This window comes from Xenia sp. Carnegie-2017, unplaced genomic scaffold, assembly GCF_021976095.1.
Source record: "Xenia sp. Carnegie-2017 unplaced genomic scaffold, XeniaSp_v1 HiC_scaffold_21, whole genome shotgun sequence".
Taxonomy (NCBI): domain Eukaryota; kingdom Metazoa; phylum Cnidaria; class Anthozoa; order Malacalcyonacea; family Xeniidae; genus Xenia; species Xenia sp. Carnegie-2017.
The window spans coordinates 1,399,489-1,417,097 of NW_025813484.1; the positions used below are offsets into that span (position 1 = coordinate 1,399,489).

General features: G+C 34.1%; 4 protein-coding genes across 4 annotated transcripts; 2 read left to right on the forward strand and 2 right to left on the reverse strand.

Annotated features, from left to right (window-relative positions):
- Positions 1 to 1,567: 1,567 nt before the first annotated feature.
- On the forward strand, positions 1,568 to 5,600 carry LOC124444034 (transcription factor LBX2-like). Its single transcript, XM_046994602.1, has 2 exons — positions 1,568 to 1,959; positions 5,086 to 5,600. Exons 1-2 carry the CDS (start codon positions 1,593 to 1,595, stop codon positions 5,421 to 5,423), a joined length of 705 nt encoding a protein of 234 aa, XP_046850558.1. The 5' UTR covers positions 1,568 to 1,592; the 3' UTR covers positions 5,424 to 5,600.
- Positions 5,601 to 9,365: 3,765 nt separating this feature from the next.
- On the forward strand, positions 9,366 to 13,226 carry LOC124444344 (palmitoyltransferase ZDHHC16B-like). The gene is made up of 10 exons (XM_046994930.1): positions 9,366 to 9,570; positions 9,679 to 9,873; positions 10,278 to 10,323; positions 10,408 to 10,456; positions 10,635 to 10,663; positions 11,095 to 11,234; positions 11,463 to 11,537; positions 11,822 to 12,016; positions 12,278 to 12,348; positions 12,775 to 13,226. Exons 1-10 carry the CDS (start codon positions 9,400 to 9,402, stop codon positions 12,905 to 12,907), a joined length of 1,104 nt encoding a protein of 367 aa, XP_046850886.1. The 5' UTR covers positions 9,366 to 9,399; the 3' UTR covers positions 12,908 to 13,226.
- On the reverse strand, positions 13,170 to 14,792 carry LOC124444343 (retinoid-inducible serine carboxypeptidase-like). The gene is given in 3 exon segments (XM_046994929.1): positions 13,170 to 13,486; positions 13,489 to 14,154; positions 14,321 to 14,792. Coding segments are annotated over 3 exon segments (1,299 nt in total). The 5' UTR covers positions 14,703 to 14,792; the 3' UTR covers positions 13,170 to 13,235.
- Positions 14,793 to 14,890: 98 nt separating this feature from the next.
- Positions 14,891 to 17,527, reverse strand: LOC124444341. Its single transcript, XM_046994928.1, has 3 exons — positions 17,397 to 17,527; positions 17,066 to 17,226; positions 14,891 to 16,357 (listed from the first exon to the last, which is right to left on the reverse strand). The coding sequence occupies exons 1-3, from the start codon at positions 17,524 to 17,526 to the stop codon at positions 15,167 to 15,169; spliced, it is 1,482 nt and encodes a 493-aa protein (XP_046850884.1). The 5' UTR covers position 17,527; the 3' UTR covers positions 14,891 to 15,166.
- Between the last annotated feature and the right edge of the window lie 82 nt (positions 17,528 to 17,609).

Consider the following 17,609-nt stretch of genomic DNA (forward strand, 5'->3'; position numbering starts at 1 on the left):
GCTGTTCATTTTTACGTTAGCCCACCCTGAAAGACATTTACACCGTCAACCTATGCGATGGAAAATATACAACTAAAATTCAAACTATGCAATATGTCCAAAGATACTATGCTTTGATCATAGCGTAATGCTTATATTTCTTATCAAATATTTTAAGAAAACCAAAAAAGCTTGTTTTTAAAAAACCAAACACTTCAAGTCAAGCAAGTTATGGCACGCATTCCTCAGGTGACATATATTAGTGCTTTCGTCTGTGTACGTATGCATATATATGACAGCATTAGATTCCAGAGGCTTGCTGGTCCCAAACGCTGTCTGCACCTATAACACTAAATGTGTTTGTTATTAATACAAAACGTTTTTACTGCGCCCAAATCGAATTAAATTGCACCGCCCATCCATTATTGGATAGAACCAACAGCTCCTCAAATAACGAGTGATTATCTTGAAATTAAAAGATGATCTCAATTTTCAGATAGTGCACGGTTCATCAAGACTTTTTGTGTAAATTCCTCACCATATTGGCAAACACAACTGCACTGCTAGACGGCACGTTGTTATAGGTACCCAGTGACAAAGTTTGTCAAATGTTTTTATGATTTCCTTTTATGGAAAGCCGACTAATTTCTAGCTGAAGGAAATCTGGGTTTTGAAAACAGGAGTTACCAAAACTTGAATTTTCATTCATGTATAATGAAGTCAAAAAAGCCCAGCTTGCAAAACCTCTATTGTGAACAATGGACTACGTAACTTCCTATGCTATGCTTGTTATAACTATTATGACGCCGAACAATGGACTAACTTCGTGCTCTACTACGATTGCTGTCGCAAATACGTTAAAAATAGCGATGTGTTTTTATTATCGCAGCAGCAAACTGCTTTACTTGACATATGTTTAGTGTACAAGTTCTAAGAGAAATTGTAGAATATATTCAGACAGCCAATAGTCTCAAAACCTAGTTTATGATCAAAATATGTAATAAGAAATCATAGTGAGTCCAGTTTTTAAAGAGAAGAGATAAAGTTCAGAAGATTGATGGGCGTTTGCAAACTGAGTTAGGCCATCTGGCTTGTTATCTTGTTTGGAGCATCTTATCTAAGCGCTCGCCAACTTCTATGATTGCGCTATTGTACAAAGCTGAACATCTGTAGCACAGGTTGCAAACTCGTGCCTTCAATTAGAGAGCTTTCTGTCTTCCATTTCGTCTACGAATGTCAACTTCACAACGAGAATGACTTCAACTTCGCAGATTAACTTAGCCACTTTGTTTTTTCATTTTTTCTTGCTTATGACACCTTCTTTCTAACGAGATACGTTAACAAACCTGATGACAAGATGATTTAATTGAGTTGCACAAATTTTCATTTTACCTGCCTCGATCTGGCGGTCTGTCACGCTGTTTCAATTAATTCAACTAATCTGTGTTTTCATTGGCTAAACGGCAGCTTATTATTGGGGGTTAATTGCCAAGTCCGGTTCACGTCTGCGGAGATCGATGGCCTACCAAGCGCCGTGATTGGCCGAATATGAAGACAGTCAATCATTCGCTACTCGAGCCGAAGTCCATAGGAATAAGAAAGATAGGAGAAGAATGGAGATAGCAGACTTTGTGCATCGTGTGCTGGCGTTCATTGCTTCAATGAAAGTCAACGGCAAAGTTATCAACATCATGAAAGATTCAGACATCAACGAGGATGGCTTGATGGTGAAGGAAGTTAATAAACAGACGGAGGAAAAGGATAAATATACAGAGACAAAAAGTATTGACAAACACCCTTTTTCAATTGAGTCGATCTTAAATGGGACAACTAAACACAGAAAAGCAAGACAAGGAAAAAATGGCACAACACTGAAGCAAAGACGAGAGAGGTCCGCACTGCCATTGAACGCTTTAGAAGCATTTACAAACAAGGCATTTTTAACAATGAAACCAGAACGAATACTCAACGAGGATGAAGGTAGCTATAAATTTTCCGAGCACACTGTTGTTTGAATGTCAAACTAGTATATACGTATCTGAGCTGTGACAACAAGCATCAGGGATTACATTGCCCTATGTCATTTTACGCTGCAGTTCGTTTGCAAGCAGACGCAAAATCCGAAGTGTATGTGTATCCATTTCAATCCTTGTGTCATAAAAGAAGCGCATGACAATACCATCGACTTTTGGAACAACTAAATATACTATATTAGTCTAATTACGTAGTAGAATTTGATCACACAGTACATTAATGCTTTAGTACATATTGACAAGAAGAAGGAAACATATTGCCCTCGAAACATGACATAATACGATTTATCCTGATGGATTTAGGAAATTGCATTGTAAATCAGTCTTATAATTTTCACCTTTACAGTTTCTCATTTGTGGATACATCACGCACATAAGTTTGAACAATGTAAAAGAAAATCAAGGAGATAATGCGACTGTAGACGATTTCTTCCATCAGCTTCTTGAACAAATAGTGAAATGAAACAAAAATAGAAACGTTAAGACAATAATATAATTACTTAAGTGGACATTTCATGTACTAACAAACCTCTTTGCAAAGTTAGCCTCACGAATGGAAAACAACATATTTACATAATTTATAATGTGTAAAATTTACAAAATTCAACAAAATATGGAGCATCATTAAACTATGCATGCACATCTTCTCCATATACTTTTGCTACATGCTAAATTGCTAATGTCTAGTCAGGACATTCCAGAAACACAAATATCCATTCAGCAAATCATTCACAATAAATTTATAATCCTACAACTGACAATTCATAGAAAAACATTGATATAAAATAGATAGATTCAGTCATTTCTCCGTTGGAACACAGTTAATCGATATTCACTCAGGGCATTAATTCGATGCTGAATGACATAAAAGAATGCTTTACATGATCCCTAACATATGTATTTTTCCACTGTCGTTTCATCTTGTAGTATTTTTCGTGGAACATTAATGCTAGCGGTTCCCTTTACGCATAAGAATAAAATGACGAATCCTTTAATATAAGCAATTCAATAAAAAATACCTAGCATTTCTTTACACTTTAGACTTGTGTAATGATAACGAAAATTAGAAAATATTATTAAAGTACAAAAATTTGTGAATATTTTATTGGACTTTCTTTCATCTCGTTTTCACGTTAGCAAAACTTAAAGAAAGTCACATTCAGCATGGTCATAGCTATAACATGTATATATAAACTTTGAAGAGTTAGGAAATTCAATACATGGCAATGAATTACTCGAATAAAAAGATGAAATTTATGTCTTTCATTGCGCAAAGACAAACAAATGCTAAAACAAAATCTTCACTACCAGTTATTATTTATTCATCTACTTGCATATTTATCAATCGCACGAGTTTTGTCTATGTATATACTTGGAATAAATCAACACAAATAATATTTGTCAATGGTTTGTCTTTTACATCTATATTGAGTATTTTAATGGATTGAAAACTCGAATGTTTATGCGTCTGCTGTGACTTTTGGTTTTGTTAAGTGATTGCTAATTGAGGCTCAGTGATTCAAAAAGAATCAGGACAAATATTATCCACCCATGTAATGCCTGTTCCCTGTTTACATGACGGCTTGTTAACACATTTTGGAGTTTGGACTGTTAGTTTAAGTTGCTTGTTTTCCTGGGGATATTTTGTCCTCAAGCAACAAGCTATGGTTTTTCTCAACCTGCAGACGTCGATATTTAAGAAAATAAATGTTAAAATCATCATATACGAATATCACAAAAATTATGCAACAAATACACTGTCATAATTAAGGATATTTGTAAAGCAACCATCTTTGTGTACATATGGTACAGTCTAAATACAATTAAAGTGGCAGCAAAGGAAATTGGCGTGTGAAAGAAAGCACTTGCATTGAATATTGTATGCAATGAAAAATTTATCAGTTTGCTGTAAAAAATAGACTATCTTTACTCACTGGTAAACGAAGACAAGTTAAATACTAATGTGGCAAGCTTAAATGCTGTTATTTATTTTGTTCAGATGGTCTCAACCATCCTGAAACTGCACGTTATTAATTGTTCAACTTAAGCAGACAAGTTGAGCAAGTTTTACGACTTTTATCGTAAAATACTACAGTTGCTAAGTTCATGCCAAATGTCTAATAAAAATACAACAAAAGAATGACAGCAATAAGAGAACAATCTGATTCAAATGTATTTTGACCTAATGAGATGACTTGTAGTGATATTCTTATAACTGTTATGACGCTGTAAAACCCACATTAATCTAATATTATTTGCTCATTTTTCCTGATAATTGTCTCCGTTGCACATTGCTTAGCCCAGTTTCATCTCTATTCACAATTACATATTTGTTTTAAAAATCGTTCATCGTGCATGAAATACTGCTCTAAATAAAAGTAGAACTGCATGTTTCGAAAATCACATTTCTTTTGACAACGTTTTAATGTTAGTTTCTTCTTTAAAGCTGCCAATTATCAGGTGAATAGTTGCGACATCAAAAATATTGAATTTTATTACATGGGATGCTATATTTTCTGTTGCAAATCACATCAAATTTCATTGCATTTATATAATTTCCAATGATCAGATCTCCAATTATTAGTTGTTATATGTCATTGTTGTAGACAACGTGTGTAACAGTGTCGCTTTAAAACCATTCACGACGTTTTCAAACCGTTTAGCACTTCATTGGAACACCTTATTTTGAAATTAAGCCATCGACCAAACATTATTGTAAGTCTGCGCAAGTTTTGACTTCTCGCCAATGAAAAGAAACACCTTAAAATCAATGTGTACGAGATGACAAAGTTTGTGGAAACATGTCATATCTTCGCATAAACAATTCATGGCAAACATACAAGAGCAGATGTGTATTAACAAAAAACAATTTATTTTCAAAGCAAGATATGGTTGGAGTGTATGTTTTGACGGTCAGTTTTGTATCAAAGCAATAATGGTGCGGTTTTATCGTCCAGAAACATGCCAGTTGCGAATGACTCAAGCTTTTGTCAGATCTTAACTTGCAATTGATGATTCCCACAGGATGATTTGCACAAATTAGCATTGAAAACAATGTGTTTTTATTTCACAGAAAATATCGTCATTCGTGAAAGACTGAAGTATCTTACGGCAAAGACGACAGCAAAGAAGACAAGACGAAAAGCGCGAACATGCTTCACTAATCAGCAAATTTACGAACTAGAAAGACGTTTCATCTATCAAAAATATCTTTCCCCACAAGATAGAGATGAGCTGTCTGATATGCTGAATCTCTCCAATGCGCAAGTCATTACGTGGTTTCAAAATCGCCGCGCAAAACTGAAACGTGATATTGAAGAAATGCGCAATGATCTTGCCGCAACAAGAACACTACAAGCAACGCAAACAGTCTGCACGGAATTGCATTGTCGATATACGGACTGTAGATGAAATGTGCTCAGTGATACTCTCTCATGAACAAGTAAAACACATCCATAGTTCTGTAGGTCTTAAAATGAAGCGCAAGTTACATTTAATAGCTCCAGGAAAGCTTTCACAGTAATATAAAAAACGTTGTAAAAACATTTATCATAAAGGCATACATTATAAAGACGTTCATTTCTTAGATTTCAACATTTGTATTTGATGTTCATGTATGCATGCGCATTTAAAAGATGGGAATATGAAATCAGCGGTTTTATCGTTGCGAAATATGAACTCATCATTACAGGTAAAAATAAATTGACAAAATTAATGCTACGATAGCTCAGCCGACAAGTTATGGAAAATTTGTCTGAAAATGTCGTTTGTTTTGGCTGTTAGACTTGTTATCGACTTCACAAATTGGTCATTTGGAATTAGCAATCCTTTGACAAATAACTTCACATTTAACAGCAATGTAGCTAATGTGCCAATTTTTCTATTGAAAATCTTCACATTTTGATTCATAATGTGGCATCCTGTAAATCCAGAGTGATCACAACTGGGATATGTTTTATAAATGCAATTATATCTCACAAGACGCACAACTGATCTCCTCTTTCTTTCATTTATTCACACTTATCAATGAACACACCTTTTCCTCCCGAAACACTTATTTGAAATGTAAAAAGTTTGTGAATCGTCTTATAACAATAAATTGTGAACGTTGACAATATAGAAAGTTTTAACCAGGCAGTTGGCTGCAATAACCAGACAATTAACAATATTTTGGCTGTTCTCTAAATCCTATATTTACATTTGAAAAGGTGGGAAAATTTTTGGCAGATTATCAGCAGAAATGTGAGATACCTTGCTCTCAAACTACACAGTAAAATTTTATTGTTTGTTTGTGATTTAAAAACAGCAAAACTTCACAGCAAGAACGTTTAATTTCGCCATCCTATTTCGCTCCAGTCCCTCCACTAAAGTGACTCTGCACTTATGAATCCCACATGACAAATATTCTAGCTAGTTCATTTGACATATTTATAAGATATCGTGCATATAAAAAGATATCACGATAACAAGACGCGCTATGCATAAGACTAATTTCTTTTCACATAATACGTGCTGTTAATGTAGACGAGGTTAATATCGCATTTTCTAACCATTCACATGTCTGTTTTGATGCTTTTAACTCAAATTTACGTGGCATCCATAGAGTCATCATGTGCATATATTGTATTGAAAAGAGAACGTGTTTAAAAATAGCGAGATCATCACAAGATTTTTTTTATTACAGCTAATCACATAGTATAAACCGTTTATGGCATAAAATATTTTTACTGATATCTCAAACTACAACATGTGCACACATATAGCTACTGAGAAGCCATATTGAAGAAGAACATCTGGATTACTGCTTCAAAACAATTTGGAATGGGCAGTACCAAAATTTTCATTAAACTATTGTTAATACTGTCAATATCAGTATTAAATGATTAAATTCAACATGTTTTCAAAAGAAAGGATTTTCAACAGGGAACGGGATGGAATGCATCGTTGAAAAGCATCTCTGATACGTTTGATATATTTAATCATCTATAAACATGTTTGCATCATATATATTCATGTCAACGTTATGTAAACATGAGTTATAACATACAGATGTGAGCTAACTGAGCCTTGACGTCTTTCGATGACAAAGTTTGCGTTCCTGGCGCCACTTTCTGTGAGTGATATTACATTGATAAGTATGTGTACACGACTGCAATTTAACATAGCAAGACACTTATTAGAAGATTATCCATGAGGATATTGTTATTGTTGAATATTGTTTAACATCACCAATCGTCGTTTTTATCTGTTCAAATGAAGCCAATTTGATCAAATTATCAGATTCATTGTGGTATAAATAAAAAATAAAATGTTGTTGAAAAATACAAAGATATAGTTTCGTATCTTTTCTTCAAATGCCGACTAAAGGCGCCTAGATTCTAAACTTCTTTTCATACCATCTTTATCTAGTGCTTATCAACAACACACAAGGAACACACTTTGCATTTTAATGCGTATAGTTGATTGCCTTATTAATGGATACCAATCAACATCACATTATCAGTGAAGGCAAAATTCATAACGTTATCTTCAAAACTTGAAAATATAGTTTAGTCAACGCAGGCGATAGCAAGAATGTATAGAAAACAAAATTTTCTTCTTAGAAACAATGTTGGAAGATTGAATCAGAATTATCATGATTCAAAATGTTCAATATAATTATTATTTTTCAACTCCTGTAGTCAACTCAATGAAATGCTCTATAGCTAATTCCACATCAGCACACTGACGAAATGTATTTCGACCACTTGATTAATAACAAACACTTTGCCTAAGAACGATAACCTCAAGCGCACAACTTGACATTTGGCACAGAAGTAGGTATACGTTTTATGTGATGTATTTCTACCACCCAAGCGCAATGCAAATCTATTCACAAAGATAGTAGAGCAACACAGTTAAAAAATAAGCATCACATTATAACTTAAGTTTCCTGTAAGTTATTCTGTTATTAAATGAATAATAACAAACTCAGAGGACATGATTGCAAAATTTTATTCCAATTTCTTCTATTTAGCACACAAAGGGTGGATTCCAGCCATCAATTTAGTTGGTTAGATTCATTTAAAAAACTGTGGAAAGTTAGTGACGTCGAAGAATAAAAGAATTTCTTTGCATGTTCGTATATCGTGCATTGCATTAAACCTGTCGTGCTCCACCAGATAACTAAAAAGCCAAGATGGAGGAAAAACCATAACATTGTTTATCTGGTTAATTCCACTAATACCTCTTAGCTAATTAATTTCAAATGCGACATTAATTGAAAAGTACTTGCACAAGTACCGCCTAGTTGAATGATATCCTTTGCTCTTTAATAACTTGGCCAGTAACATATTCTGCGCTCATAAAAATACGACAGCCAAACGCACACATACCTAAGACTAGTTGAATGACACACACGTTACAAAGAAAAACAGGTGACCATCCGGTCAACGGATTTTCATAGCTAAAAGGAAATTTTGGAGCTAAAGTCTCATGAAACGCTACATATGTTTACGATAAGAAAAACGCCCGGAAATTACCACAAAAAAAAATAATGAAATTAATGAATGGAATGATGAAATTTATATGGAATTGTTGCAAAGTACTTTCTAGGAAGATTCTTTGGTTGTATAAGTTTCAAAAGGAGTGAGATGAAGTTATAAGGGAGAACATTTTCCATGGAGTTTTCGAAATAAACTTCTATCAAAACGTAAGTGTTACTCGAATGACAAAATATACAGGATTGGTGAGACATGATGTTTTAATCCACAAAGCATTCTTTTCACGAAGACGAATGATCAATAAACTATTGACAAACATTCGTAAATCATAACCAACAAAGAAGAGAAGTGAATGAATCCAAGATGATTTTTTCTGGTGTGGGCGGAAGGGTTCAGTTTCGATTACATTTCTGTGTCTGCTTGTTGCCGTAACATATCAGTCTTTTTTGTTAAATTCTGTAACCTTTTTACAATGATTAAAAACTAATCACAGTTACTTTTATTTTTGCTTTTTGTTTTTGATACATGAATACAAATTAAATGGGAATCAGAAAAGAGATAAAATAAATGTATTAAACACTTCAAGGTTGATTCAAATAATGAGTCAATTGTCAATTATGCCAGAATGACATCTGTTCTATCAACCTTATAATAATCTATTTCTATTCCGGGATTACATTTTTTTTCGTCTCGAAAAGAAAGGCAGTTCATGGAAGATTTTTTTCATTTTTAAACAACATGTTGAGTTAAAGCTTTGAAAGCCCACGGAAAAACAATTAAAAACCGTAAGTCTTCTTCCCTAATGGGAAGAACTTGAACTTGACTGTTCGCTGTTGCTGACCGAAAACACTGCAGACTCAAGAAAGGTATATCAATATACCACAAACCATAATACAAACACAAACATGAATGAATTTCATGCTCGGTTTAAACAACTTTTCCTTTATCCAAAAATCATGGTATTCACAGTATATAGCCTTACTTTTAATGCATTTCAATCTCAATCACCGTTAGCTGATTGTGTATTTGAACCTGTTATCTGGATAGTTGATCATTTTACTGGTATGCTTGGAAGGGTAAGATTTACAAACATTACTTAAATACTGAAACCTCTGTTGATATCGTATCCCGTATTTTCAACGGGACTTTTCATATTCATCTCTGATGTTGTAATCATTATTTAGGCACTGGTTATTCTTGTAGTTCTCCTAACATCAACTGTTGTTGTTATATTTTATACAAATGTCATACCAATTGTGCTGGAGTATGAAAATGTGGTTCTTAGTGCCTGTCATTTAATATTTGGTCATTGGTTATTGTTGAATATTGTATTTCATTATTATAAAGCAGTTCTCACCAACCCGGGCCATCCAGCAACAGTAAGTCATGCCAATTTAGTAATTCAGAACACTCAACATGTTACCATGTGAAGTATTCTAGAATTTAGCATTGACTGTAGGTTGTATATTGTAAATAGTGAGATGTACTAATGAAAACATTTCACTTTCATAACACCTTCTATCTCATTCCACGTTTATAACCCTGAAAAATAATTCCATTTTCTCAATAAGTTCATTAATGTTTACCCTTAACATCACCTAATGTATGTATGTATGTATGTATCATGTAAAATTGCATCCTTCCCCGCCTTCCATGACATAAACAAACCCAACAAGACTGCATGGAATTAATAGAGCAATGAAATCCAACTTCATAAACTTTATCTTAATCTATTGATGGAATATGCAGATCATCATAGTTGATAACTGATGTAATATTTCAGGGAGGAAAAGTTGCTGCACTGAAAGATATACAAGTTTGTACAAAATGTAAGACTTACAAATAAAATGCAACAGCTACAATTAATTATTTCATCTTCATTTCAGTAAATTTCTTCAATATTTTTGTTTAAGGTATGGAAGTTAAACCACCAAGAACTCATCATTGTAGTATATGTAAAAAGTATGTCAAATTTCCTATTTCCTTGGTTTACTATCGCACAGTCATTTTCTTTGTCATTTCTTAAAGAACAACAATACCAACACATTTGCTATACTGATCAGTCCTCAAGTTCTCCCAAATATGCCAAATTTTGTGCACATCACAGTAAACATCTTTTATTTTCTCAATTCCAACACAGGTGTGTTTTAAAGATGGATCACCATTGTCGTATCCTTTGTTGATTACGGTCGCCAGCCCCTTTTGACATATTTGTTATGTTTATGTATGAATTTAGGCAAAAATATAATTTTCTGAAAGGTAAGTCATGTGACAGCAAAGACGCTAAAAAGTTTGATCATCCTCAATTGTAGCTGTTAATCTTTGCACTGTAAACAAATTTCCAGAAAATCACAGGTCAAAATGATAATGTATTATCAAAAAGCTAACAATCTGATCTCATGCATGGCACTCTTCAATTTTCTTGTAACATCTTTAGTAAAACTTCTCCTCGCGAAATAATCACAATTTTAGTGTTTACCGTAGCAGGTGACCCCGTGTAAAATTTTAACATGATTCCCATTGTGGTCACCTTCTTGTAAAATGAACAAAAATACATTCATTTATGAAACAGTTTTTAGTCCTTAATGTTAACGTTTTAGCGTGGATAAATAATTGCGTTGGACATTTCAACCATCGTTATTTCTTTTTATTTTGCGTCTACATGTGTCTTGGGACGATATATGTTTCACTGACATTACTGCCAACATTTTTTGATCACATAAATTTCATCGCTAGAGACGTAAGTTTGCCTCTTTTAAAATGTATTGTTGTTAATATTTGTAATGATTCCAGGTATAAAATATCACGAAATATTCGCCTTGTTTCTCGTATTTGCGATGAATACGTCATGATTACGTCATTGTTGGCTTGATGAAGCAATTTTGTTTGAATGCATTTACTTCAGTTGATTGTAATGTATTGCATTTGTTGATCATGGCAAATGTAATTTATTTACAGACACTTTTAGATTATTAAGAGCTACATTGTTGGAAATAGTTCAATTCCATCCAAAGGACAAAACAAATATTTGCTAAGACCAAAAGTAAGTGTGGTTTTGTATTTTTATTATATTTTACTCCATCTTTCATCTTCTTCTTTTCTTTCATACATAGCTCTACTCCCCGACAATCTTCTTGCCCTCTTTGTTATTTCAAAATGTTTTAAGTTATTTCGAGAGAATGTCTTGCACCAAGCACTACAAACCAAACCTTGACTTCCACACGACATTTGAAAGAAAACGAAATCAGTTTAACGTTGCAAGACAATGTTTAAAAAATTTATTGAAATGTTCCTCATCTCATGCTTTCTGTCATCTTTTCTTGCTAGGTTGTTGAAAACAAAGAAGAAGACAGAGAAAGTATTAAAAGTGCTGTTGTATTTGAATTTATGCTATGTTCGTGTGTTGCTCTTGCTGTCGGCGCCCTGGCTGGCTGGCATTTTTGGTTGATATGCAATGGAGAAACGTCTATTGAAGTGTACATCAATAAAAAGAACAGAAAGAAAGCAAAACAGGAGGGCAAAGTATGGATAGTTCATTTTGTCGTTATATATTTTGACCTGAAAGAATGTTTAGCAAATCATTAAGGTTGTTATTTTGATGCCTTAAAAAATATGTTGTAGTATAATTGTCTTTGTGAGGTCACATTATTGTTGGCCTTTCTGATTGGTGATAAAATTGTTTGTTTGCCATTCTCGTCAGTGAATGAAATGAAACAATTTTGGTTGTGAAGAGACATTGTTAATATTTTAAAACACGTTGCTAACTTTTTGTACTTTTTTTAGAAATACGTCAATCCTTATAATTATGGTCTTATACGTAATTGCAAGATGGTGTTTGGTCTTGGTCGTTCAAGGTATATGAACTGTGGTATTTACATTGATTTATAACCACGTGTTTATTATGAGCTTTGAGTGTATACAATTGATTATTTTGACCTAGGATCTTGTATGGACAGTAGTTTGTATGCAAGCGGTATGCACCATTCATTCACAACTCAGTCAAATGTAATTCTTGAAACATTTAAAACATGGAACAGAATCTTCACTTGAAAAACTATCCAAAGAGGGAATTCCCTCAGTTTCCTACACTGGCTGAGTGGCAAATCAATGGTGTATAGTGCTTACACCGAAACCACTAGGAATGATCTTTTAGTATGCAGTGTTTGTTGGCTTTATTTAGCAGGATGATTTTTCACTCTTGCGCATTCAACTGATTTAATAATTTAGTTCATTTTCGTCCATCTGCCTGACTAAAACTTCAACCATATCTTTCTTCTAAGGGGATTATTGTCTATTTTGTTGCCATCATCACATCCGCCACATGGCGATGGTGTTACCTGGCCACTGCGGGAACTTCCCAATGCAGAAAATAGTTATGCTGTGAATAACGACAAAGCTATATTCATGGCATGAAGTGAACGATCAATAACTGAACTAGCAAGATCGTCTAAGGTCTGACAAAGAAATGTATCATTTATGCATGACATTTATGCGTTCGAATGGTATTGAAATCACAACGAAAAAGAACGATCCAGTTGAACAAATGGAAAGATTATAGACAACACGTGATTTGTCCATTTCAGTGTGTTTGTTTCGACTCCATGGAAACGTAAAAGAAAAGTTTGAACAATACAAATTTTGAATTACTCATTGGACATCAGAACAGTACAATGGATTATTGAATTTATACAATTTTAATAAAAAACATGAATTTCGTGATCGATGTTATAAATTCTGTGTATTATACTTCTTGGGATTTTTCTGTTGCAATAATCTTTTCGACCATCGACAGTGCCATTTCTGGAGCATCAAGTGGTACCATGTGACCAGCTTTGAGGATAGTGTAAAAATGAAAATTTTCGTATTCCTTAACGAACGCACCGGTGTTTTTTGTTTCTTTCTGCGATGGCGGATATAGTGGGACTCTTTTGACGGTGTTGTACGCTTTAAGTCCGGTCCAATCCAGTTTGTTAACCCCACGAGAAGGCTCGTGTTGATCAGTTGCGACACCTCCTTAATGGTTGCTCTCATAAAATCATTACTTTGTTTTGAAAATACCATTATGGACTGTCCACCCCATGTGACGTCATCAGGTATGATGCCTAACTTCTTTCGTATTGGTCCGTTCATGAAGTCTGAAAGTTGTTGTTGTTGAAACTTCTTGACAAGTAGAGCGTATGGTATTTCGAGGTTTTTATCTTTCAAGCCTTTGGTGAGAATTTTCTGAAACGGCTCTTGCACATTATGTTGCAGTACATTATACACGTTAACACCGTCAGTTTTATCCGAGATTACTGCTTCTAAAGTTGACCAAAGTTGCGTTGCCTTACCGTATTCGCCAGCATTAACCGCCTCTTCTGTTTGTTTTGCCAAGTCGTTGACTTTTTTCAGGTCCATCTGATCTAAGAGCGAAAAGGAATACAAATAGGAACCCCAAGACATAACGGTGTCAACTGGGGAAATCCACGAGTCTCCTAAGGCAACGCCTTTAAAAACCACTTTGATTTCTCCTTTCTTAATCGAGTCATGAAGCGCAACTCCGAAGGCCGAAGTCATTTTTCCACCGTATGATTCGCAGAAAATATAAAATGGAATGTTTTTAAAAACAGGCATGTCTTCCAGAAACGATTTAAACATGGTTAAAAGATCAGCAGCTATACCTGTAAGAACGAAAATATTATTTAAAAATTTGTCATGTTTTGTTGCAAAAAAGTTTTCCTACAAGAAACATTTTTCAATTCATACATTTAGATCTTCAAAACCCTAGCTAGGAACATAATTCTGCGTGAACATATCAACACATAAAGATCTTCCCAGTCACGTTACCTGAGACGTTAGTCGTGTATGCACTGTCTTCAGTGACGTAACTAAATCCTGTTCCAACCGGATTATCAACAAACAGGACATTAGCAGCTTTCAACCAAGTGTAATTTCTTGTGTTGCCATGAATGTCCAATGGACCAATCTCTTCAAAATTACCAAATCCGGTGCCAGAAGAACCTGGTCCACCCTGAATCCACATTATTAAAGGCTTTGACAAACGAGCGTCAGGGCTTACTGTCTGAGCGCCATAAAACCACCAAAACATATATGCATTTTTACGTACATTGACGTACGACCATTTTTCATCTGGGATACTTTGATTTGCGGCTAATACCAAAGAGGCGAAAATACATAACAATGAAAAAATCATTCTCAAACGATACATTTAATTCTTGATTTGTATTCAGTTGGTAATTCCCTTGACAAGTGACACTGCTTTTGTGCGATATGAAATAGGAAACGGATTTTCGTAATGGACCAATCATATCATATTTCAGATAATTCTATTAGCAATCAATCAGCTGATAAAAAAATTCATGCAATTCAACAAACTCAGGTGGTTGTAAAATAGAGTTTAAAGTCCATAAAAGTAGAATTTATTTTATGTATAATGCATGTCCAATGTACACTCAAATCATAAATGCTACTGAGCCTTTTTATTACAAGAGTTTTAAATTCTGGAGTGGTGCAGTTTGCATTGGCTGACCGTAGTTTAATTTTTGATGGCAGAAAACCACCTTCTGATCAGCTCGCGTCTGATGAGTTCTTGTCATGAAGCATATTTCAACGAAGAAAATTCTTGAAAGAATGTCTTCTAGCACAATCATTTTCCATGATGTAAAAGTTCCTTCAATCATATATTTCCAAAAAACAAAATTCCCTCCACTCCGAACTATTGAAATCGTAGCAGTTATTCGTGAAATCTAGCGTCACCACATCAAGTTCCCTACCCTTAGTTTTCATATGTTCGTTGAATTGACGAACTTGATAACTATTTATAATCCAACAGTGGAAGAGTTGCAACCATTTCAACTTTGGGCAAAACTCTCCTATAGCATTCATAGATTTCCAAGTAATGTTATCATAACATGAAATTGTCAGCTTTTCGAGCTGAGAACCAGTGGAACTTCGAAGAACGTCAAGCAGCGTTTCCTCATCAATGGGAACTGATATCAAAGAAAGCTCGTGAAGTTGCGAATGTGAAACGAGTAGTTGACGTATAATTTCTTGCTTTTCTTCAAGAGAGACGTCCTTGAATTTAGTAAAATCTAGTTGGATTGATTGCAGCGTTGGAACAAAATCACTTAATATGATCGTATTCGCGCCAGGATTTGATGTGGAAAGAATTGGCTGAACTATTAAACAACCACGTAAAATGATTCGAGACAAAACGTTATGTTTTTGAGGTGAAAAGTTCAACATGTATAAACTTATGGGACCAGTTAGCTGAAGAGATTGAAGTTGTCGAGTCATCAACTTTGGAAGATTAAATACGTACATGGATTTTCCGACCTTGCAATCATCAGACTTGCTGAGTTCAAGATGTTTAAGCTCACTATGCTTTGCTAATTCTTCCTCCAATAACTTAACATCATCATTTCTAATGCAAGAAGATATGTCTAACTTTAAATGAAGAATATTTGTACAGACTTGAACCACATGCAACAGCTCATTGTACGGCGTACGAAGCATGTCCAAGAACTTCAAATTACAAGAAGAGATGTTATCTTTTCGACGTAGAGTGCAAGAGTCTACGTCTCTTATGTTTTGGAAAGATAAAGAAACAAGAGAGGGAATACTATTTAGTAGAAACCACAGAGTTTTTGTTGTAACATTTGTCGATGATAAATTCAGATTAGCGATTATTGATGGTTCTACAAATGCCTCTGCTTGCTGAACTAGACTTTCAATGGTGTCGTCCACAACATGAGAGCAGGATTCCAAGTACAAATTTTTCAAATTGCAACAATTTCTGACAAACCCTACGATGCATTGCGATGAAACCCCATTGCAACCACGAAGATTCAAACTAACTAGGTTCTGTAATTAATACTTATATGTTAAGATTGTGCATGTTAGTTAAATGTGTATGTCTATTCGTTTATACGCAAAGAATCTATTACGTAACAAACAAATTTTCGTAATAACCAAATTTTTCCATTCTCATTTTAAAAGAGGTTCACAGCAAGTTTTCATCACTGTGGTATTGCTGACAAATGTTTAGTTTCTCACTTTTGCCACTTTAGATCTTAGAATAATTGGGAGGGGAGATATCCTCCTGCCTCCCCACCTCTTTAACTGACCCTTGGTAGGCACAGATCAAATAATTATAAAGATAAAATTTATACTTTCAATTTTCGAATATTTCATTCATCACCAGCTAAATTTTGGAATTTTTTAGTTTGAAAAATGTGTTGCAATCATTTTATGTAAGATTAAATTATTATTTTAACTAAGAAAAAACTATTGATAATGCAGATTTAATAAATACGACAAGTTTGTTCAAAATGAACATGTTTCAACATCTCATGATGCCATCTTCCGTAGAATAAGGAGTTTATGTATGTGATGAATTTACATAGATTTATATTACTACTATATAAAGTTATCATGTTGATAATATTGCCTATTACACTGAAGATGGCATCATGAGATGTTGAAACATGCTCATTTTAAAAAAACTTGTCATATTCATTAAAATGTAAATTATTATTATTGTGATTGTACTAAGCTCGTTAAGCACAATACCTTGCATGACATTTGTTGTAAAACATCATCTGTTAGAAACGTTGAATATTTACCAATGCATAAAATTGTCATCTTCTCATGGATGAGTGTAGACAAAAATTTAGACGTTAAAATCCCTTGACTTTCTGCCATGCTCAAAATGAAATGCACAGTTTCATCGGCTATAGAATAAGAAAAAGATAGCAAAGTTGGTGTGCTGTTGCTTGCTACAAGGTGGGCGATGCTAAGACAGTGAATTAAAACACCACGTGGTAATTTTTAAACAAAATTTTAAATTTCAACATTTCAACTATTTTAACTTTCGAGAAATAATACGGATAAATTTACTCACGTAAAAGCGATAAATCTGCTGGGAAGATACTGTTGTTTTTATTTTCATGATCTACACACCATATCGATATTGTTTTGGCCAAAACATTTGAGCACAAATTTTTCAGTCGAAATTTTAAAAATTCCGCCATATTGTTGTCCAAGGTCAATATTGTTCAATATTGTTCAACCCTTGGGATAAATGAGTACAATCGCTACCATTTATTTACTGAAA

Excerpts from the sequence above, each read along its gene's own strand:
- LOC124444034 (XM_046994602.1), top strand. The coding sequence starts at position 1,593 with ATGGAGATAGCAGACTTTGTGCATCGTGTGCTGGCGTTCATTGCTTCA. Across the intron at positions 1,960-5,085 it reads AATACTCAACGAGGATGAAG|AAAATATCGTCATTCGTGAA; the intron begins GTAGCTATAAAT and ends TTTATTTCACAG.
- LOC124444344 (XM_046994930.1), top strand. The coding sequence starts at position 9,400 with ATGAATGAATTTCATGCTCGGTTTAAACAACTTTTCCTTTATCCAAAA. Across the intron at positions 9,874-10,277 it reads ACCCGGGCCATCCAGCAACA|GGAGGAAAAGTTGCTGCACT; the intron begins GTAAGTCATGCC and ends GTAATATTTCAG. Across the intron at positions 10,457-10,634 it reads CATTGTAGTATATGTAAAAA|GTGTGTTTTAAAGATGGATC; the intron begins GTATGTCAAATT and ends ATTCCAACACAG.
- LOC124444341 (XM_046994928.1), bottom strand. The coding sequence starts at position 17,526 with ATGGCGGAATTTTTAAAATTTCGACTGAAAAATTTGTGCTCAAATGTT. Across the intron at positions 17,227-17,396 it reads AGCAGATTTATCGCTTTTAC|CCGATGAAACTGTGCATTTC; the intron begins GTGAGTAAATTT and ends CTTATTCTATAG. Across the intron at positions 16,358-17,065 it reads TACAACAAATGTCATGCAAG|AACCTAGTTAGTTTGAATCT; the intron begins GTATTGTGCTTA and ends TATTAATTACAG.